General features: G+C 41.7%; 1 protein-coding gene and 1 long non-coding RNA gene across 3 annotated transcripts in view; one reads left to right on the top strand and one right to left on the bottom strand.

Moving 5' to 3' along the window:
* The window catches only part of MTUS2 (microtubule associated scaffold protein 2), a 369,436-nt gene that overhangs the window by 58,752 nt on the left and 287,864 nt on the right, over nucleotides 1-22,820 (bottom strand). Inside the window, exon 1 of one of the 2 annotated variants that reach the window (XM_081549338.1) lies at nucleotides 3,335-3,612. The exons of the other annotated variant lie outside the window; for it this stretch is intronic. Coding sequence (XP_081405464.1) covers nucleotides 3,335-3,388 — 54 coding nt within the window. The 5' untranslated portion in view covers nucleotides 3,389-3,612. Of the gene's footprint in view, nucleotides 1-3,334; nucleotides 3,613-22,820 lie in introns of those variants that run through there. 2 annotated transcript variants of the gene reach the window in all.
* On the top strand, nucleotides 10,469-15,007 carry LOC145529282 (uncharacterized). Its single transcript, XR_014071086.1, has 2 exons — nucleotides 10,469-10,690; nucleotides 12,420-15,007. It is a non-coding gene; the product is annotated as an uncharacterized LOC145529282 (long non-coding RNA).

Consider the following 22,820-nt stretch of genomic DNA (forward strand, 5'->3'; position numbering starts at 1 on the left):
TCAACCTGGTAAACATTCCCCACACTCCCTATGAGCTCGTGTGTACTGATATCGACTCTCACCTTTCACCCAAGTGTGCTAAAACATCTTTACTCTTGCTCCTTTTGCTTAGAGTTACCGTCCTTCTCAAAACTCTACCCATTTCCTCAACATGCAAGTCATGATCCACTTCTTCCAAGAAACTTGCTTTTGATTCCAGCACTGATTTCTCCTTTCACTGGATTCCAGAAACAGGAATGGTGAGGACCAGATAACTTTCACTTAATGATACTTCAGTCTTGCTCCACTAGTTTAATTGCCCTGTATGTGTTACTGCTGCCTGCTCTACTTGCAGTTTCTCTGGAAAAGGCGGAAATACAACCAAATAACTGGTAAACTCCATAGGGCAGGCTGTGCCTTTTAAGAATTCTTTGCTAGTCCCCACAATAACTGGGCACAGAGCAAACCAGCAAGAAATACTGTTGATGCTTTTACTTGTGTTTTTAAACTTAAAATACTTAGGCATGATCAACCTTTAAAAACCATTTGTTCATTTAACAAACTTTTCATGCATTTTATACTCTAGGCAAAATTCCATACTTCCTCCCAATAAATTAATGTTAAAGAATCATCTTAAGACTATTATTTCTTAGCCCACCTCTGAAACTGATTACCTAAAAGTGTCTTTAATTGTTTAAAGATGTTCAGAACATCTTTACCCACCCTAGGATCAAACTGTCAGACATTTTTGCTTCACAAAATAAAGTTTTCTATTTTGTATTTATACAGGGTATGGGTGGCGGGGATGTTCCTTTTATTTTTTTAAGGTTTATTAAGATGGACTATGGAGAAGGCAATGGCAACCCACTCCAGTACTCTTGCTGGGAAAATCCCATGGACAGAGACTTGGTTGGCTACAGTCCATGGGGTCGCTACGAGTCGGACACGACTGAGCGACTTCACTTTCACTTTTCACTTTCATGCATTGGAGAAGGAAATGGCAACCCACTCCAGTGTTCTTGCCTGGAGAATCCCAGGGACGGCGGAGCCTGGTGGGCTGCTATCTCTGGGGTCACACAGAGTCGGACCGGACTGAAGCGACTTAGCAGCAAGATGGACTAAGGGCTTCCCTCGTGACTTAGGGGCAAAGAATCCGCCTGCCAATGCAGGAAACACAGGTTCGATCCCTGGGTCAGGAAGACCCCCGGGAGAAGGAAATGACAACTCACTCTATCATTCTTGCCTGGGAAATCCCATGGACAAAGGAGTCTGGCGGGCTACAGTCCACAGGGTCACAAAAGAGTCAGACATGGCTTAGCGACTAAACAACAACAACAAGATGGGCTGAAGGAATCAGAAACAACTCAACAACCATCAGGTCTCTTTCATGCTGATCCTGGGATTGTTAGAGCTGATGAACAGACTAAAGGATTTTATGGTGGAATTTACAGAATAAACTAATTTCCAGAGTTTGAGATTGGACTGGAATTCCATAACAGTCCTAGAAGTATCATGCCTGGCCCAACAGGTAACTACTGAATAAACTAACAATTCTGGCATATAGTTTATGAAGTTATGCTGAAAGGTGGTTAATTAAATAAAACAAAATTTTTAATTAAGAATGGAAAGCCCTAATCCCTGCGATGAGCACCTATGGACATAACATCTATAAAACCTGCAATGGGCATATCATTCTAAAATATAGCAAAGATACATCAAGAAATGTCACTGTAAGCTTAATGAGAAAGTTGAAAATGCTGTGCAAGTTTTTAAGTTTTCATTAAGAAAGAATAACTTGCCTTAAGTATGAAGTTTCAAAGCTAAAACATTTGAAAGTCACTTAAACATCACACTGCTAAAGAGAAGAAACAGCATTTAATTATCTTTCTTAAACTCTCCAATTTAAAGACTGACACAGGGATAATATTTTTCAAGGACTTGATGTGAAACAAAAAAGGAGGACAGATTCACTTTAAAATATATTTTCTCGAAAAAGACTTTTAACCAGCTTTTATTTCTAAAACTTTTATATCAGAGCTTAGAAATACAAATATTATAATACTGCTGTACATGTAGCAGATCTCTTTTATAATTATTACTGTTACAAGGCTTTCTTCAAAACCATTTGGTGATCATTTCTCTTGAAAAAAGGGCCTAATCACTTCATTGTTGGACTGAAGTGCAGAAAACTGAGTACAAATGCTGCATATTTCTACTTGTCTAAAGCACATAAATGTGTACATAAATATTTTAATTCAGTCATGGTGGCAAAAACCAATCCCATTGAGATAGTCACTTCTACTGGAAAAGAAGGAACAGATGACTTTTAATGTATCAGTTTAATTTTCCTAGGTGGTGTATAACTCTACTTTGGGTCAGAGTTCACCCACAGAACTGGTAACCAATTTTTCCCAAGTGACCTCCTTCTAATGAGTTTTATATTAAGCCACTTATTTCTCTTCATCTGATCACATAGTAGACCACAAGCTATATAACTGATGCCCACAAGTAGAAAGGAGGCAATTTCATCCTCTTGCTAAATTCCATTTCATGCATCTTTGAGAAATCCAAACATGTGTGATAATAAAACATATCACAGAGGCAAGAGTGCTTGCCAGCACATTTCTAGTCGTGAAATTAAAAGCATCTCCTAATCCCTCTGCAAGCTCACAGTCAAATGTCAAAAGCAAAGAAAGGCTTTGTGTTGGAACTGTCATCCAGTGCGTGCTCACACTCTGGTCTCCGTTCCCTGGCTGTGAATTTCCCTTCTAGTGAAAACTGGAACACACCCTCAGACTCTCTGGCTCCTTAAGTCTTCACCTCTGTGTTCTGCATCCCTACGTGATGCAAACACGTACAGAGAGCAGAACTAGACGGGGGTGGGGGGAGGAGGCTTGCATCTCTGACCTTAAGCACAGAAATTACAAGGATGGACGCTGTTTGTCACAGAGAGTGGCAAACTTTCCAAGTTAGCGGTTGGCCAAGAGAAACATGTCTAGCTCGTCTAAATTCCCCCCCCCCACCTGGAATGTCTCAGCTCTTGCAGGTACATTAAAAGGCAGTCAGAATATTCCAAGGATTTCTTGGCAGTTTGTATTTCAAGATGTTGGAGCAGAGCCCTCAACATTTCAGGAGAATGCAACAGTTACATCGGAGGCTGCAGAAAGACAATTATGTAAGACACTGCAGAGTAACACGGCTCACGACTCAGCACGGGGAAGTATACTGCCAGCCAGGGCAGTATATCCTGTTCCACCCACAAGACAAGTGCACACACACATGCCATGCTGGGGGACAGAGACAGAGGCGGCTGGCCCTTTGGAAGGAGGTGGGGGGGATGCAGGAGGCAAAGTACCGTCTTGTCCAGGCACTGAAGGCAGTTATAAGGCTTGCAGCAGCAGTGGCCCATCCCGGCAGGCTGGCTGGCAGGGGGACCTCCTTCATTCAGCGTGTCAGCGGGTAATCCCTAAGGCGAGGTGATGGCTCAGGAGAGAGGGGCGCGCCGCTGGGAGCTGTCACAACTTCCATGTGGTCCCCTTATTTCGCCTAATAACTTCAGGAATCCGGGAGCCCGAGGAAGGAGAGGAGGAGGAGGTGGAGCGCAGGGCGGCTGCGTTAGGTTCCTGCTGCGGGGAGACTGAGGGCGGGAGCCAGGGAGGGAGGGGACAGGCGGAGGGGAGGGTCACTTTGCCACTGGAGTCCTCCCAGTGAGGCGAGTCAATAGTCGCATAACAAGCAGGTACCGATGCCTCCCTCCTCCGGGAGGGGATCTCCGGCACGCCGCCCCCACCCTCCTCCGCGCGACGCAGACACGCCAGGGGAGGACGCAGGAAACACAAAAGAGCTGGGCATCCAGGGATGCTCCGGGCTGAGGACCACGCAGAGGGCGGGCAGAGACGCGGCTGTGCTCCAATACTGGCTTTCTGTGTTCCCCGAGAATTAAAAATATTTATCAACGCGATATTGATGGCCTTTCCTCCCTGCAACCCGCCTCTCAGGACATCGTTGCCTGGCCGGGAACCACCCCATCGCTCCTTTTCAAATGTGTGTGCCAAGAACAGTTTCTGCCTCATTGGAGGAAATCTTTATATCTGAAATATAATTGTGAAATCACTTGTCTGGGCTGACAGTCACAAACTGTTCAAGTGGCTTAAGTAATTAAAATTGGGGTGTGGGGCAGACACATTTCCTGGGCATATCAGCATAAAAGTCTTAGAGGACTTGATCCTTCTGGGCAATCTGCAATTTTTCAAGCAGTTGAAAATCAAAAAGGGAAGGGGGTGGAAGTGAAGGGTTTTCTTTTTTTTTTTTAATTTCAAAAGAGACATGATATTTAAAAAATATGTTTGCATAATCCTTAAAATAAGAGATGCATATATTTATAAAATTAACTTTAGATTTCCTGATACCTCAAAGGACCAATCCTGAAATTTGCCATCTGCAGAAACATACAACTACATTTTTGCCCATTAAATCTGCCTAAGACAGGAAGCAGAAAATAGTTAAAATTAGATGATTTTACTAACTTGAGATTTTCCAAGAAGATTTTAATTAAGTAGCACATATTTAGATTTGCTTGCAGAGAGGTCAAGGATATCCAGTGATTAAATAAGAAAAGGCAAGAATGTTTGCCCTAAACTTGAAAGAATAAGCTCAAATCTTTAACACTAACAAGCAAACTGACATAATTCTTTCGGCTGTTTATATTAAGATTTTAAATGTACATACACTTTGACCCAACAGACTGGCTTCTACTTGACAATGACACTCACATATATAAGTTGGAGTAGACTCTTGAGAGTCCCTTGGACAGCAAGGAGATCAAACCAGTCGAGCCTAAAGGAAATCAACTCTGAATATTCACTGGAAGGACTGATGCTTAAGCTCCAATACTTTGACCACCTGATGAAAAGAGCTGACTCATTGGAAAAGACCCTGATGCTGGGAAAGATCGAAGGCCAAAGGAGAAGGCTGCAGCAGAGGATAAGATGGTTAGATAGCATCACTGACTCAATGGACATGAGTTTGACCAAACTCTGGAAGACAGTGAAAGACAGAGGAGCCTGGCATGCTGCAGTTCATAGGGTTGCAAAGAGTCAGACACAACTAAGTGACTGAACAACAAATATACAAGAGTATATGCAGAGGATATATACAAATATACAAGAGTATATATAGAGGATATCCAGCACCTGTCCATCGTATGGAATTGTGATACACTGTTGCATGAGATAATACTTTTATCAATTACAAAGCAAAACTATACACACATATGTATTTGTACAATATATGTCTACAATGAAGTACAATAAAGCCACTGGAAAAAATGCCATTCATCCAACAGCAGTTGGTCCTTGGGGAATGGAATAGGGGTGAGGGATGGAATTTCCACTGTTCACCATCTTGCCAGCACCTGTTCCTTTGACTGTTTTCAGACAAAGTGTATCAGGAGAAGGCAGTGACCACTGCTTGGCTCTGTGATGTCAGGAGGTACAGAGCTGCTGCCCTCTCACACAGGCTTGGGCTTCCCACGTGGCACTAGTGGTAAAGAACCCGCCTGCCAATGCAGGAGACATAAGAGACACATGTTCAATCCCTGGGTCGGGAAGATCCCCTGGAGGAGGGCATGGCAACCCACTCCAGTATTCTTGCCTGAAGAATCCCATGGACAGAAGGAGCCTGGTGGGCTACAGTCCATGGGGTCACACAGAGTCAGACATGACTGAAGAGACTGAGTATACATTCACACACACACACGCACACATGCATACAGGCTTGTCTTCCTTGGGAGGGAGCTTGGGCAGACCTCTCAGAGAGAGAGGAGTTGACAGGACCTGGGCTGAAAACTGTTGCTGGGACTTTCAACACTTTGAGAGAAAAACTTTATATTGCAAAAGCAATGGCTTGGTACCCCCATGTTCACAGCAGCACTGATCATAATAGCCAAGATGTGGAAGCAACTCAAGTGTCCATCGACAGAGGAATGAACAGAATGTGTCCATCCATACAGTGCAGTATTATTTTGCCTTAAAAAGGAAGAAAATTCTGTCACATGCTATAGTGGATGAACCCTAAGGACACTGGAAGTGAAAAGTGAAAGTGTTAGTCACTCAGTCATGTCCAACTCCTTGCAACCCCATGAGGTGTAGCCCTCCAGGCTCCTCTGTCCATGGGATTCTCCAGGCAAGAATACTGGAGTGGGTTGCCATGCCCTCCTCCAGGGGATCTTCCCAGCTCAGGGATTGAACCTGGGTATTCTGCATTTGCTGGGAAGGATTGGGGGCAGGAGGAGAAGGGGACGACAGAGGATGAGATGGCTGGATGGCATCACCAACTTGATGGACATGGGTTTGAGTAGACTCCGGGAGTTGGTGATGGACAGGGAGGCCTGGCGTGCTGCGATTCACGGGGTCGCAAAGAGTCGGACATGACTGAGCGACTGAACTGAACTGAACTGAATTCTGCATTGCAGGCGAATTCTTTACCATCTGAGCCACCCGGGAAGCCCACTTATACTATATGAAAGAAGTCAGTCAAAAACAGCGAGATGCTGTATGATCCCACTAATATGAGGTAGCCAGAGTTGTAAAATTCATAGAGACAAAAAGTAGAATGGTGGTTGCCAGGGGCTAGGGGAGCGGGGAATAGGGAGATCTTTAATGGGTACAGAGTATCAGTTTTCCAAGATGGACAGAGTTCTCGAGATTGGTTATACCATAATGTGACGGTACCAAATGCCACTAAATTGTCCACTTAAATGATTAAAATGGTAACTGTTATGTCATGTGCTTACCACAATTGAAAATAAGAAGAGTGGTGGCCTGCATTCCCCCGGGTGTAGCCAGTCCTTGCACAATCGGTATCTGATCAAGTGAAGACAGAGCAAAGCCTCTATTGTGCGCAGAGCAGCAGGACAGGGAGGTTCCGAGAAGCTGACTGTCTCCCCACAGCCACATACAGAAGGCTTTCTTCGGGCAGAATTGTCTTTCTGCACCTGAGGAAACGGTTTCCATCTAAATTAGGATTTAGATTGCACTGTCCTAGAAAATGACAGCTTATTCCTGTGTGAGGTCTGAGTGTGCTTACTCCAGCAGTGCCCATAGGAGATAAGGAAGAGAGGGGAGGCTGCCCGAAAGAAAGATGGACTTAGCTTCTCTTCTTGCACACAGAAGGTGCCAAGGGGCCGGGGACTGGCTTTGCTCAAATGGCACACGTGATGAGGTCTCAGAGCAAATAACCCAGCTTTTGAGAAATGTACCAGTGTCCTAGAGTTACACCATGTTTATTTTTTCAGAAGTTAAAAAAATTTTTAAACATACTCAAAAACAGAGGGATAAATACAAAGAACCTTCCTATATCCATTTCCAGGTTCAACAGTTACCAAGATTTTGGCACATTAGTTTATCGATCCCTTTTTAAAATTTTTTCATACATCCGTCACCCAGATTCAGTCAAAATTTATCATAATTTAAAACTTTATTTTCACTTGTCCCTTTCCTTTCTTTCTTTTTGGTTAAGGAATTTTAAAGCCAAGCCCTATGTAGGGCTTGCATACTTTAGTATGCATCGCTGAAAATTCTGAGCATTTTTACAAACCACAACGCCGTTAAAATCCCGAACAAAACGGACAATATTTCTTTGTCATCCAATACCGAGTCTCTAACAACATTTTCCTGATTTCTGAAGGAAAATTCTTTTAGTCGGCTTTCTTGAATCAGGCTCACACTAGGTCTGCAGGCTGTATTAGGTGTTACATCTCTTTGCCTCTGGGACTGACAGCAGTGCCGTCCCCTCCCCTTCCTTTCTCCCCCACCCGACCCCGCCATTGATTTGTTCAGAAACTGGGTTGCTTGGCTCATAGACTGTCCCACATTCCGGACTTGCCAGTGTGCTTCCTTGCAATGTCATTTTCTTTGTTCCTACAACCCTGTCAATAAAATTTAGTTCATGAGACTGAGTGAGATTCCGGGCAACAATACCTCAGATGTGACCTCATGGGCATCATCCTGTATCCAGTCGGGAAGCACACAACGACTGGGAGTTCCACCTTCGGTGATGCTACAGTATGGATGTGATGGCTTCATCTCCTCCGTCACAAACGGTCCCATCACTGGCTCATCTGATAGTCCCATTTGTTGCTGATTATTACTGGAATCAGTGATTTCACTGGGCGTTACAACATGATGTTGTGATTCTACCACCCTTTTACATTTATTAGCTAGAATTTTTCTATGAGAAGAATTTTTTTCATCAACCAGGGCAGTTTCAATTCCCAGCAATACAGGTTGTCCAGGAAAGAACAGATAAATGCCTACTACTTTCAAGTGCCAGTTTTCTGAATGAAGACTTGGGGTCCTAATGGCACCCAATGAGGTTATTTGCTTTCTCTCGCTTTTTCAAAGCATCATGATAAACTTCTATTTTTATGTTAATATACACGATGTGTTTTAATCCATTGAACTCATTACCTTTTTTAGATGCTCAGTTGATGCTCATCTCTGACCAATGGAAGATTGGCTCCTGTGTCCTTTGGACACAACTCGCCAAAGGCTGACATACGAATCTTCTAGAGTTCCCCTAGTGCATGGATATCTGAAAAAAAGGGTGAACTTCTTGAAGGCATAGAGAATGAGGGGTTAGACTACTGTAATGTGGCACAACAGGAAGCTGTGACCTCGCAGGCTAAAGAAATCTGGGACATTTTGATTGCTAATATTTAAAAAGTTTGAGGACTTTCCTGGTGGCCCAGTGGTAAAGAATCCATCTGCCAATGCTGGAGACATGGGTTCGATCCCTGATCTGGGAAGATCCCACATGCCTCAGAGCAACTAAGCCCACTCACAACTACTGAACCTGTGTTCTAGAGCCCGGGAGCCGCAGCTACTGAGCCCACGTGCCACAACTACCGAAGCTCAGACACCCTAGAGCCCGTGCTCCACAACAAGAGAAGCCACCCCAATAAGAAGCCTGAGGACCACAACTAGAGAGTGGCCCCCGCTCACCGCAACTAGAGAAAAAGCCCACACAGCAGTGAAGACCCAGCACAGCCAAAAATAAATAAATAAAATAAAAATAAAATTATAGATCCTATCATTTTTTTAAAAAATAAAAAAGCTTGAGATGGTTTTTATCCCTGGTATATTTCTTGCACGGGAGTAAGGAACAAACATTTAGAAAGGTTACAGAAAGGTCTACTGGGATACCTCTTCAGAGAAAACCTCACAAACACTCGATGTTTTACAGCAATAACTAACGACGAACATTAACTGATCATTAGCAGATGCCAGGCACTGTGCTTGCACGCAAAGAGCTCAAGTAACAAGGCAATGTGAAGGCAATGTGAAATAAGCCCTGCTACTGTCTTCATTTTGCAGATGAGAAAATGACACTCAGAGACTGTACATCCGGTCAAGTGTACCTAAGGCTGTGAAATGACGAAGCAGGGTCTCAAACTTAGATCTGACTCCAAAGCCATGTCTTTACCACTAGGCTTTTATCTGTAAGGCTTACACAATTATAAGTTTGTGTTATAATGTGGATAAGGGATGTGGGTATGTGTGTGCTCAGTCGTGTCTGACTCTTTGCGACCCCATGCACTGTAGCTTGTCAAGCTCCTCTGTTCACGGCATTTTCGCAGGCAAGAATATGGAGTGGGTTGGCATGCCCTTCTCCAGGTGATCTTCCCAACGCAGGGATCGAACCCATGTCTCCTATGTCTTCTGCACTGCAGGCGGATTCTTTACCCACTGAGGCATCAGGGAAGCCCAAGATTTCATTTGTGTTATAATCTAGATAAGGCATGTGGGTATATAAAAATATAAAAGGAAATTCAAACACATTTACGAAGTTGCCCCACATTTTCAGAACTTGAATCAAGAGCCTCTACTGTACTGTTTCTTTTTTTTTTTCTTCAAGGAACATTCACAAACCTATGTACAAATAACTTTAAATTGACATGGTAGAAACCAAGGGCTAAGTAACTGTTAAAATATTCAACTTTATTATTCCTGTTTCTCTGTCTTCCTTGAACTTGGAACTCCTTACCTACCCCTCCGGAGAAGGCAATGGCATCCCACTCCAGTACTCTTGCCTGGAAAATCCCATGGACGGAGGAGCCTGGTAGGCTACAGTCCATGGGGTCGCTATGAGTCGGATTCGACTGAACGACTTCACTTTCACTTTTCCCTTTCATGCACTGGAGAAGGAAATGGCAACCCACTCCAGTATTCTTGCCTGGAGAACCCCAGGGACAGTGAAGCCTGGTGGGCTGCCATCTGTGGGGTCGCACAGAATCGGACACGACTGAAGCGACTTAGCAGCAGCAGCAGCAGCAACCTACCCCTCGTTCCCAATCACCTGTCGGACCCAAGGCTCCCTGTGCTCAAACCCACCTGCCCAGTCCCACCACTTCACCTCCTCTGCCTGACCCTCCCGCTGGAGTGAATTTTCTCCTCTGTGACTTCATGACATTCTGTTCCAGGTAATCATCACTGTTTACATTTGTCTTCCCCCAAATACCATGCCTCCTTGCTGAGCCTCACTCTCGTCCACACCCACAGCACCAGCCACCAGCCTTGGGACGAGGTCCCCGTGACCATCTCAAGTGATGTGGGAAGGACCTCGCCAGAGTGGACTCAGTGGTGGTGGCTTCTCGGCAGAGGTGTTTTCTCAGCCATGGGGCTACCGGCAGGAAGTCAACAAGATAAAAACTGTATGTCTGTCTCACTATGTATTTCAAAAGAAAACCATGAAATACGATCATGAAAGAGCCTCTTACAGATCGTCAAGGCAACCATCTGTTTATTTTGGTTCCACTGTCCCTGCTCCTCCTTTTTCCATGCATCAAAACTGTGAGCTCCTGAGCTGGATTTTATAAACGGAGCTGCCAGGAAAATATGCGTAGTTTTTACCAAACACAATCCATCTAGAGATCTCAGTGCGGTGAGAACGGGCTGGAAAGGGAAAATACAAACCAGAATTCTTTAAACTGGAAATAGTTGATAGTTAGGATCATTTGCATACAGACAATAGATGCTCTGAAACACCTCTGATGTAATAACCAGGATCTAGAATATTAAGGGTATAAAAAAAAGAAACAAATGACATAATACTATTCTGTTTTTAGATGCTTGTCAAAAGGGAACTATAAAAATGTCACCTTTCTGTAATAGCCGAGTAGGAAGGCAGCTACTTAGGCATGACAATCTTTTTTGTTTTTCATTTGTTAGTCTTTGACAGTACCTTTATTTTTTTTCTTTTTAAGTCAGTGACTAGGATGACTGCAGAAGAGAGGTCCTCATTAGGTTTCTGCATTATATTCAGAAGAGCTGACTATTCCTGTAAGGAGTGAAATTCAACATGATCTTCACTAGCTGGATAAACAAGCTAGACAAGATTGGATAACTGATAGAATCAGATACCGAGATGGGATGCAGTTGGCAAAACTGCCAAGTGTATCTGTCTATCTGACAAACGTTAGGTAAGAGAGGTGGTCACCGTGGACCACAAGCAGAATATTAATCAGTGCTGTGACTGACTGGCCATTACAGAGAAAGGATGAAAGGATTTGGACCAATCTAGGTGTCTGCTGCAATGCCCTAATCCTTCTTACTATGCTGTAGTAAAGCAGCAGCCTCATCAAGAGCAGACCAGGATCACTGCAGGAATGGGAGGGATGTGTTACTGATCTCAGCATATGGCTTCTTATTTTGCTAAGACAAGCCCCCAGCAACTCAACCAGGTTAAGGTTCTCCCAGAAACCTCTACTCCTCCCTTGTAGCCCTTCTCACCCTGGCAATGAAACAATTCTCTGACTTATCTTCCCAAACAAGGTTACCAGCTCCAAGAGAGCCTTATCACTTAGCACAGCACCAGACACACAGTAAGTACCAGGACATGTTGAAGAAATACATGAAAGACTGAGCAGACTCAGGGACTTCCCTGGTGGTCCAGGGGCTAACACGCCATACTCCCAATGCAGAGGACCCAGGTTCAATCCCTGGTCAGGGAACTAAATCCCATATACTGTAACTGAAGATCCATCATGCAACAACTAAGAGCCGGTGTAGCCAAATAAAATATATAAAAATAAATATTAAAAAAAAGATTGAGCGGACTCACCCCAGTTCAAGTTGAAGAACTTCAGGGCACAGAGACCTGCTAATATGCAACAACACAGCTGTTGCTCTAACATTTGTGGGGTCGGGGGCTTAAGACCCCTGCAAAACACTAATACTCAGGTCCATCTGCACAGATAATGTCAAGCAAAGACAGAGAAACCACTCTGACATCCACCTGGACTGTTCTTTTGATTTGGAGCTCTGAAGAAGTACAAGATGTTAAAGGGGCTACTGTCCATTGTTATCTTTACTACACAAGCATGCGAGAAAGCGGACTCTCACAGCCACCTTAACCACTTTCCTCTCTCTCTTTCTCCACAGATGATAAGACCCTGATGAAAGCACAAAGGCAACCACTAAAATAAAAATGAAATGTTCCTTAATTCTATTCTTTAAAATGATTGAACAAGGATTGAACAGCTTTGGGAAAATAATCACAGCAAATAGAACATAACAGATATAACTGTAAAACATTATGATTGAATTGAGACCAAGCATATCAGCTGTCTCAATGAGGATGGTGGGCTAATGTCACCAATGATAAGAAAAAGATCCTCAATTCAGCTCACAAAGTAAGACCCAATTATATGCTATATCCATGAGATCTATAAAACAAAATGATTCAGCAAGATAAAATATAAAACGGACGGATGAAGGTATTTCAGGAAAATGAAAACGGTACGAAAGCAGGAGTAGCAATCTTGATAGTCAACAAATAAGAATTCAAGCCTAAAATTAACAAAGAATGGTACTTTTTAACGCCCAAAGCCAAATTTATAATGAAGATAAAACACTTATCAATACCTACACTTAGAATAACATAGTAACCAACTTTACGAAGCAGATTTCTCACTCTTAGTTCAAGACAGGTCAAGTGGACAAACAAGCAGAGCAGAATCAGTTAGGTAGGTCTTAGGGATATATACTGAACTTGGTATTTTGATAATGTAAGCCAATATATCTTTTTATCAAGAGCCTTTAAACTGTTCATAAAAACTCATCATAAAGAAACATCAGTAAGTTCCAAGAATTAGAAATAAGACAAACAACATTCTGATCACAACGCAATGAAAGTAGAGATTATTAATCAATAAAATGAAAATAGAAATCATTAAGCAACACTAAAAACAAAAAGGTCATCTATTGAAAATTTTTGAAAGCCTCCTATTAAACACCTCTTAGATGAAAGAGAAACCACAAACTGAAATTTTAAAAAGTTTTAAAAACCACTACAAACTGCAAAATCCCTAAAATATGGGATATATTTAAAGCAGTTATGAGAGCAGGGAATGCTTTCATAAGTGAAAAATGAAAGCATGCAAATCAATGGCTTCTATACCTAGCTGAAAAAAACTGGAAAACGGGAACAAAGCAAACCAAGAAAAGGCACTAGGAATGAAAAAGAAGAGACAAAAGCAGAAATTAATGAAGTAGAGAACATGAAACCAGTAGATTTAGCTGCAAGAAGTTAACAAAATAGCAAACCACTAGCTAACCTGAGCAAGGAAAAAGAGAGAACATACAAATAAAAGAAGAAATGACAAGAAGAAAACAGAAAAAAGAATTTAAAATTGTTAACAGGCCTCTATACAAATAAATTTGAAATCCTTTATTATATGGATAATATTCTAAAGAGATATAGATTACCAAAATTGAGCCCATTAGAGAAAGTTTAAACAGACCAAATTTCCACAGAGGATACGGCAACAATTATTAAAGAACTGCCACACCCACAAAAACATCAGGCCCAGATATTTTCACCATCGTCTTCTATCAAACCTTCAAAGATCTGACAGCTGCAGTGTTCTACAAATTGTTCTAGAGCACGGAAGATTGTGGCAGGCAGAATAATGCCTTCCTTACCCAGAAAGATGTCTACATCAGAGTCCCTAGAACTTTTGACTATGTTATGCTGCACAGTAAGAAGGAATTAAGGTTGCTAATGAGCTGACCTTAAAATAGGGAGATTATCCTGGATTATCCAGGGGGCCCAAAGTTATCACAGGCCATCTCAAAATGTGGGGGAGGGAGCAGGAGAGGCAATTTCAGAGAAAGGTGGTAAGAGAAACACCACTGCTGGCTTTGAAGATGGAAGGAGACCATAAAGCGAGTATTACAGGTGGCCTCTAGAAGCTGGTACAGGAAGGAAGAGGAGCTTCCTTTAGAATCCCCAGAAATGAATGCAGCCTGCTGATATCTCAATCTTAATTTAGTGGGGTCCACCCTGTACTTCTGACTTCTACAACAAATAGGTAACAAATTTTTGTTGTTTTAAAGCACTAAATTTGTGGCGATTTGTTATAGCAGTAAATAGAAAACTAGTTAAAAATACTGATACAAAAATAAAGGAAAATCTCCTAATTCCTTTAACAAACTGAATATTTTGATATCTAAATCTGACGAAGACTCCAAAGAAAGTAGGAAAAAAAAAACTTGCTGACCATCAAGCATCACTCAAGAATATGGATACAAAAGGACTGAAAAAAATATCGTTAAATGCAATCCAATACCACATTAAGAAAATAATACACCATGAGCAGTTGAGATTTATTCTAATAATTTAAGGTCATTTAAATATTAGGAAATCAATATTGATAGATACAAAGGAAAAATATAATTATCTCCATTGATGCTGAACAAAGTCTTCGACAAACATTTAATACCAATTATTATTAACAGCACTCAAGAAAGTAGGAATTGACAAGGTAAATTTGATCTGGTAAACACGATAAAAAATTTTTTTCTAAGGCTATTGTTTTACTTAATGTGGAAATACTACATTTCCTGGTTTGAATTTCCAGTCAAACCAGGAGCAAGGCAAGAGTATCTATTACCTCTACTTCTATTTGATAGTATGTTAGCAATATTAGTTGACACAATTTGAAAAGATAAATTAACTAGAGACAAAAGATTTGGTAAAAAAGTAAAGCTATATCTTTACTTGATATAATAGTGTAACTGGAAAGTTCTAGAAAATAAATGGTCAATGATAAAACTGACTCAAAAATTCAGCAAAGCAGTCACATATAGAATTAACTGACTGATGTCAATATCCTTCATACACATAAACAATAACTAGAGAAATAATTGAAGTGAAACCCCAACTTACAATAGCAACTAAGATTAAATATGTAGGCATAAGCCTACCAAAAATATGCAAAACTTACATGAAAAAAAATTATTCTGGAAAGACACAAAAGTAGACTTAAACAAATGGAAAACATTTCATATTCTTAAAATGATGACTCAGCATCATAAAGATGTCAGCTCTCACTGATAAATTTAATGTAGTACCATTAAAATACAAAAAAGTCTTTATTTTATTGAGTTGGAAACATTGATACTAAAGTTTATTTGGCTAAACAAACATGCAAGAATATTCAGGAAGATACTAAAAAAGAAAACCTACGCAGGTGGACTAGATCCATCAGGCATTAAGACACACTACAAAGCCTCCATAATTAAAACAGTGTGGCACAGGCATATAAATTGACCAATGACCAGGGGAATAGAATAGAAAGTCCAGAACTAGACCTAAAGACATATGGAACTTTAGTATATGATAAAACTGATATCTCAAATCTTTGAGGCACATATAAACTTTTAATAAATGGTGCCATGTAGCCATTTAGATAAAAATAACATTAGGTCTACACCTCACACCATATCCATATATGATCCAAATGAAACATACTGAACAGGACACTTTCATTTAAACATTTTTCATGTTTATAAAATTTCTAGAAGTCCTAACCCTCATATTTGAATTAGAAAGTAACAGGTTGTTAAGGGACTTCCTTGGTGGTACAGTGGATAAGAATCTGCCTGCCAATGCAGGAGACACGGGTTTTATCCCTGGTCCAGGAAGATTCCACATGTCACTGAGCAACTAAGCTATGAGCTTACTAATGAGACCACTTGTTGAAACTAGAGAAAGCCCCAGCGCAAAGGACCCAATGCAAATATAAATAAACAAATATATATATATTTTAAAAAAAGAACAGGTTGTCAATATTAAAGCTGAAAATTTTTGTACAGGTTCTGGTAAGATTACTTAAGAAGCAAATCAAAATGCTTAAGCTGTAGCTGTTTCACATGATTATAAGTGCTGATTATTCAAATGAAATTAATTAGTCACAAATTCCCCAAGAACATTAAGCTATTCCTCAGTGGCAGAAAAACCGGCGATTTTACTCTTTCATTGAAATATACTCTGGGTTGTTGGAAATACGAACAATTCCTGTAAATATGAACGCAATTGAAGATTTCTTGGTCAGGATTTAAAGAAAGATCAAAACACACTTAGTTCCACAATCAATATAGAGTGTGAAGGCAGGAAAAAGCCGAAGTGCCATCTTGAAGGCAGCCAGGCAGAAGGAATTCTCTGGTACTCGGCCTTTTGGAGTAAAAGGCCATTTTGGATCAACTGACAGGATGTGGCCCACCCACCGTGGAAGCCTCCTGTGGCTCTAAGGACAATATTAAAATGGGACCTCTGTGGAGAGAAATGAAGCCAGAGATGCAGGCGGGGGCCAAATCATGGCCTAGACTTTCAAATCGAGGAGGCTGTTCTTTATTTAGTTGACCCCATGACCCTGCAGGGCTGCTGGAAGGTTTTTAAGAGGGAAAGAACATGGTCATTGGTGTTTCAGGTAGCTCCCTCTGTGAAGCAATCAGGACTGCGGATGGATGAAGTAAAATCACCTGCCTCTTGGCTTTACTCACTACGTTCTCTTTTTCAGCTTCTTGACTCCACTGCCTCTGCTGATTCTATTGCTGTGTGTTGTGGTAGTCGCTCAGTTGCGTCCCACTCTTTGTGACCCCATGGACTGTAACCTGCCAGGCTCCTCTGTCCATGGGATTCCCCGGCAAGAATACTGGAGTGGGTTGCCATGTCCTCCTCTAGGGGATCTCCCCGACCCAAGGATCGAACCTGGGTCTTCTGCATCGCAGGCAGATTCTTTTACCATCTGAGCCACCAGGGAAGCCTCATGATGATCCTATTACTGTATCTCAAAAACAACACCCCTAAGAGAGAGGCTCTGGCTGGTTGAAGCAGACACTCTACAAGACAGAGTTCTTGTCTCAGTTGATGGTCAAATGTGTTGGGGCCAAGATGATGGAGTTTGGGTACCAAGCATAGTGAGATAATCAAAAGGCAGTCAAATATCATAGGTGATTCTTATACGGGTAGTTGCTGGCAGGAAGCTGAAAGAAGAACAAACCCATGCACAAAGTTAATATTCAGAATTGTGCAGAACCAATACAAAAAACGGCTATGGTCATGCACAGAGGAGCCTGGTGGGCTTCCCTGATAGCTCAGCTGGTAAAGAATCTGCCTGTAATAAAGGACACCCCAGTTTGATTCCTGGGTTGGGAAGTTCCCTTGGAGAAGGGATAGACTATCCACTCTAGAATCCTTGGGCTTGCCTGGTGGCTCAGAGGGTAAAGAATCTGCCTGCAATGAGAGAGACCTTGGTTCCATCCCTGGGTTGGGAAGACCCCCTGGAGGAGGGGATGGCAACCCACTCCAGTATTCTTGCCTGGAGAATTCCATGGACAGAGGAGCCTGGCAGGCTACAGTCCATGGGGTCGCAAAGAGTCAGACATGACTCAGTGATTAAGCACACACATGGGGATTTACACAGAAACACATGCATGTGCACACACATACACACACACAGAAACTCAATTCCTGAATAAATGAGGCAATATCATTTTTTGTTCTTGATTAAATGATCCTATATTGTAAGGGGCTTTCCAGTTGGTGCTAGTGGTAAAAGAACCTGTCTGCCAACGCAGGAGACTTAAGAAGATACCAGTTTGATTCCTAGATGGGGAAGATCTCCTGGAGAAGGAAATGGAAACCCACTCTAGTATTCTTGCCTGGAGAATCCCATGGACAGAAAATCCTGGCAGGCTACAGTCCACAGGGTCACAAAGAATTGGACATGACTGAAGCAACTTAGCATAGCACGTATTGTAAGAATGTCAATTCTTTTCAAATTAATCTCTAAATCTGGGGCAATTAAAATTTAAATCCCAATGAGCTTTTTTCCCCCTCAAATTTGACAAGTTGTTGTAATAATTAAACAGAAGGAGAAAATGCCTTAGAATATCCACGAAAAAAATTTTTAAAATAATAATGAGGAGGAAATGCTTGATATTTCTAATTCTATCAACTTTATTATATAACTACAGCAAATAAAACAGTTTGGTCTGGCCCAGGTAAGTTGATCAATGGAACAAAGGGAGTCAGACACAGAATCCTGTACATTTTGGAAACTCAATGATATAAGGGAGGTGGCATTTCAAATCCATGGGAAATTATGGAGTATCCATCAGTGGTGCTGAGACAACAGGCAACTTATGTGGAAAAGCAAAAAAGGTGACCCCTCTACCTCAAATCACATATTAAAGCAAATTTCATATGGATTTAAGATCTAAACACTAAAATTAAAACTGTCGAAGCATCAGAGGTAAATACATAATATTATCATTATCATCTTGAGGATGGAAGGTCTTCCTAAGTATGAAGTCAAACCCATAAGACAAAGGGAATAGTCACAGATTTGACTATACAGCAAAGTAAAAATCTTCTATGTGTTAAAAGACAGCATAAACAAGTACAAAGAAATCTACAGCTCGAAGAAAATATTTGCAACACTTAAGATAGATAAAATGCTTACATCTCTAATATATAATTTTTCATAAATCAAATATATAGAAGACAAACAATAGAAGGGAAAAAAGATAAGCAGCAGCTGTGGACAGTTGGCACGTCCCAAATCTTTTGAGCAACAGCAAATAGCGTAAGATTTGGGATTTTAAAAATGATACTTGTGCCCACTCTGCCAAACATCAGGTGCACCTCTGAACTGCTAAGCATACTATTTCCTGGAGTAGAGAGTGTGCTTAACTCCTAGGAATGTATAACTAACTGATGATGATGTTTTAGCCTTAAACAGGGCTATTGTTGACAAAAGGTCATCCTATGACCTTCCATTCAGTCCATGGAAGAGAAAAATGCCAGATTTCAGAGATTCCAGGAGAGATGGTTATCTGCTCTGATTAGATATTAGGACGATTCAGTTTACTGAATAGATGTCCCAGTATTAATAATAATATCACAGGATCTCCTTTTTTTCCAAAAAAAGGGTCTTCATCATTTCAGTGCTTCTTAGAGATGTTCTTAAGGTCTCAACTAACCCATAAGCTCTTCAAAGGCAAGGACCATGTCCTTATTTCTTCTTCGCTGCTCCTCCCCCACTGTTTTACCGGGGTTCTTCCTTCCTTCTTAATAAATCACTTAATAAATCACCACTTATATCACATCCATTTTCAGACATAACATTCCCTCTTTCACATCAGACCTTTTCTGAGATTTTTTTTTTCTCATTTTTGTCATGTGGAAGTTTCTTTAATGCGAGTTTGTAAACCTTGTTTGTTTAAAAATGTCCTTATTTCCCCCACATTTTAGAAGACAGATTCACTATCAGAAACCGACAGTTATTTCTCCCCAGAACTTTATGCTACTGTGTTCTCTCCATCTTTGTTGCTACAGAGTTACTTCCCAGTCTGTGTTGCTCCTTTTTAGATATTCTTTTTTTTTTTTAATCTCTATGATTGCTATAAAAAATCTGCTGGTTTTTTTTCTGTGTGTGTTCTGGAATTATGCCACACAGTATGTGGGTGTGAGCTGCTTTGTATTCATCCTGATTCATTATTCTTTTTAAGTCTGAGGGTTCACGTCATTTATTAATTCTGAGAAAATTCTTAGTCATTATTGTTCGTCAGAATGTTCTGCTTATGTTTTCCTCCAGAAGTCTCATTGTGTCATGTCTGATATTTCAGTCTTTAAGCCATTCTGAGTCTATTTTTGTGCGTGGTGTGAGGGTGTGTTCTGACTTCATTGACTGACTTGGCTGTCCAGCTTTCCCAGCACCACATGCTTAAGAGACTGTCTTTTCTCCACCCTATAGTCTTTCCTCCTTTGTCTAAGATTAGTTGACCGCAGGTGTGTGGGTGTACTTCCCTGGGATGTCTGTTCTATTCCATTGACCCTTATGGTCATTATCATTTTGAATGGTATCTGCCTGCAATGCAGGAGACCCCAGTTTGATTCCTGGGTCGGGAAGATCCCCTGGAGAAGGAGTAGGCTACCCACTCCAGTATTCTTGGACTTCCCTTGTGGCTCAGCTGGTAAAGAATTCACCTGCAATGTGGGGAACCTGGGTTGGGAAGATCCCCTGGAGAAGGGAAAGGCTACCCACTCCAATATTCTGGCCTGGAGAATTCCATGGACTACAGTCCATGGGGTTGCAAAGAGTCAGACACGACTGAGAGACTTTCACTTTCACTGTCCCTTAATCTTCTCCTTTCTTTCTGGAAGTCTCCTTACATATGTCAGACTATTTCATTCTACCCACCATGTCTCTTAGCCTCTTTGATATTTTCCATTTCTTTGTCTTCCTGGGCTACATTCTGTACAATTTCTTCAAATCTTCAGTTTCATGAATTATCTCTTCTGTAGTTGACCTCTTTATTATAAATTTCAATGATGGTATGTTCAAGTTTGAGAATTTCTTTCTGATTCTTTGGTAATTTTTAATAGTCTTTGAATCATATTTTGGACTAACTCTCTTCTAAACCACGTCATGCATATCTTTTTTGTTTATGATCATTTTAACGTTGAAAGTCCTTGTGTGGTTCTGATGTTTGTTGTTTCTGCTGACTCTAACATGGGACTTCCTGTGTGCATGTTTTGTGATTTTTTTAAAAAAACTGCATGCTCCTCTTTTTGGAACTCCATCTGCAAGAATTCTTTGAGGCCTGGTTTGAGAATGCATTCCTTTTGGGACATTTTTCTTTTATTTGGACCCAAGGTCATTTCAAATTTAAATTCTTGGCTTCCAGTTTTTCAGATTAGGCAAGTGCTATAATGAGAGACACGTGGGCTAGCCAGTGTACAAATTATCAGGGGAAACTTTTAAATTTTTCTTTGCACCAGCACAATCTTTAAATTTCACTTGAAAATTATAAAACAAACCAAACTCACAGAGAAGTACAGTAATAGGACATATATATATATATATGTATTACCACAATCGAACAGGTAGTTTTTGTTCTCTTTACTCTTTTTTGTTTTTCTTTCTAATATCTGTTTCAAAATTCTCTTTCTTGGAAAAACATTGTGCTGATCTGTATTAACAAAATAAAGCAATTACACTCAAAGAGATTGAAAACATGAACAAATATTCTACTCTAATACATATTAACAAAAACTAATTTATAAACGGGAGTAGGGGTTTGAATCAGGGCCAAAGGAAATGGTAAGCATTTGGAAAAGCTGCTGAAACTAGAGATGACAAAAACAAACAAAAGGGTTGATAAGCAACAGCCCCTACAGCTCAACCATGACTGGAGGCACAGATTGGCCATGGGTCTTAACTGGGAGTGTCCAAGTTGCAGTGTCCTCCTGTGACCGGAGCTGTGCTGGGTGAGTTTGGCAGGACAACAGCTAGCATGGTCAGAATGACATGTGACAACTTTAGTGTTCGGGGTGTAAAGTGGTTCTCGCTGAGGATGGACCCAGGGCCTATTTGCGGAGCGTACTAGCTGAAGTGGAGTAGTAAAGGTGTCTGGAGTTCAGAAGGTCTGAGAATTGTAGGTTTAGCTGTTAGTTGTGGGTGAAAGTGAAGTCGCTTAGTCATGTTCGACTCTGCGACCCCATGGACTGTAGCCTGCCAGGCTCCTCCATCCATGGAATTTTCCAGGCAAGGATACTGGAGTGGGTTGCCATTTCCTTCTCCAGGGGATGTTCCCGACCCAGGAATCAAACCTGGGTCTCCTGCACTGCAGGTAGACTCTTTACCATCTGAGCCACCAGGGAAGCTCGGTTGTGGGTGAAACCTACAGTAATTATGGGAGGAGTTGGGGTAGCAAAGACAGGCACCTGACTGCAGGTCTTTGATGATCGGGGCTGGGTGTGGTGGTCATGAGAGCATTTCAGCGGTTGGTGGCTGAGACTGGCAAGGTGGGGTGGAAGGCAGACCCAGCCTCAAACTAGGATGAAATTTGAGATCTGGGTGAAAACACGACAGAGTTGGTATGTGCATAGTTAAGAGCGTTACTTAAGACAAGGAAATGCAGAGAACATTCTAGAAAAAGGCAGATGTGGCTGTCCTAAAGCTCTTTACCTCCAGACATGACAATACTGGGGGTGGTTGATGTCCTAGAGTCTCCTTGTGATGAGGCAAGACTGGACCTCACCGAGGCCCCGCCCCACCAGGCTCAAATGCTTCCCCCAGTTTCTTGCCCTATTTCCCTAATGGTTCCTTCCTGAAAAGCACACCCTTGATAAATCCCATGCACCCCAGTCTCTGTCTCAGCTCTGCTGCCGAGGAGACGGACATAAGGTGGGTGGTCCCAGAAGTAGTCCCGGGAAGTCCAAGGACGGATTCTGGAGTGCATCACCCCCAAGCCCCAGCGATGATGGGGTGGAAGGAGCAGTGACAGTTCTGGAATGCTATGACTCACATGCTGAGCTGGAAAACGGTGCATGCGGGGAGAGACACACAGGCTTGGGCACTGTCTCCGACTCTGCGAGGGCTGAAGGGACACAGAATCGGGGACCATTCATCAGTTTCGGCGTGGTCCAGCAGTCCTGCCATTTCCCTTATTCCCTTACAGGCTTTCTTGGAGCGGAGTTCCCCATAATTC

This window comes from Giraffa tippelskirchi, chromosome 12 (assembly GCF_054371585.1).
Source record: "Giraffa tippelskirchi isolate mGirTip1 chromosome 12, T2T-mGirTip1v1.2.pri, whole genome shotgun sequence".
Taxonomy (NCBI): domain Eukaryota; kingdom Metazoa; phylum Chordata; class Mammalia; order Artiodactyla; family Giraffidae; genus Giraffa; species Giraffa tippelskirchi.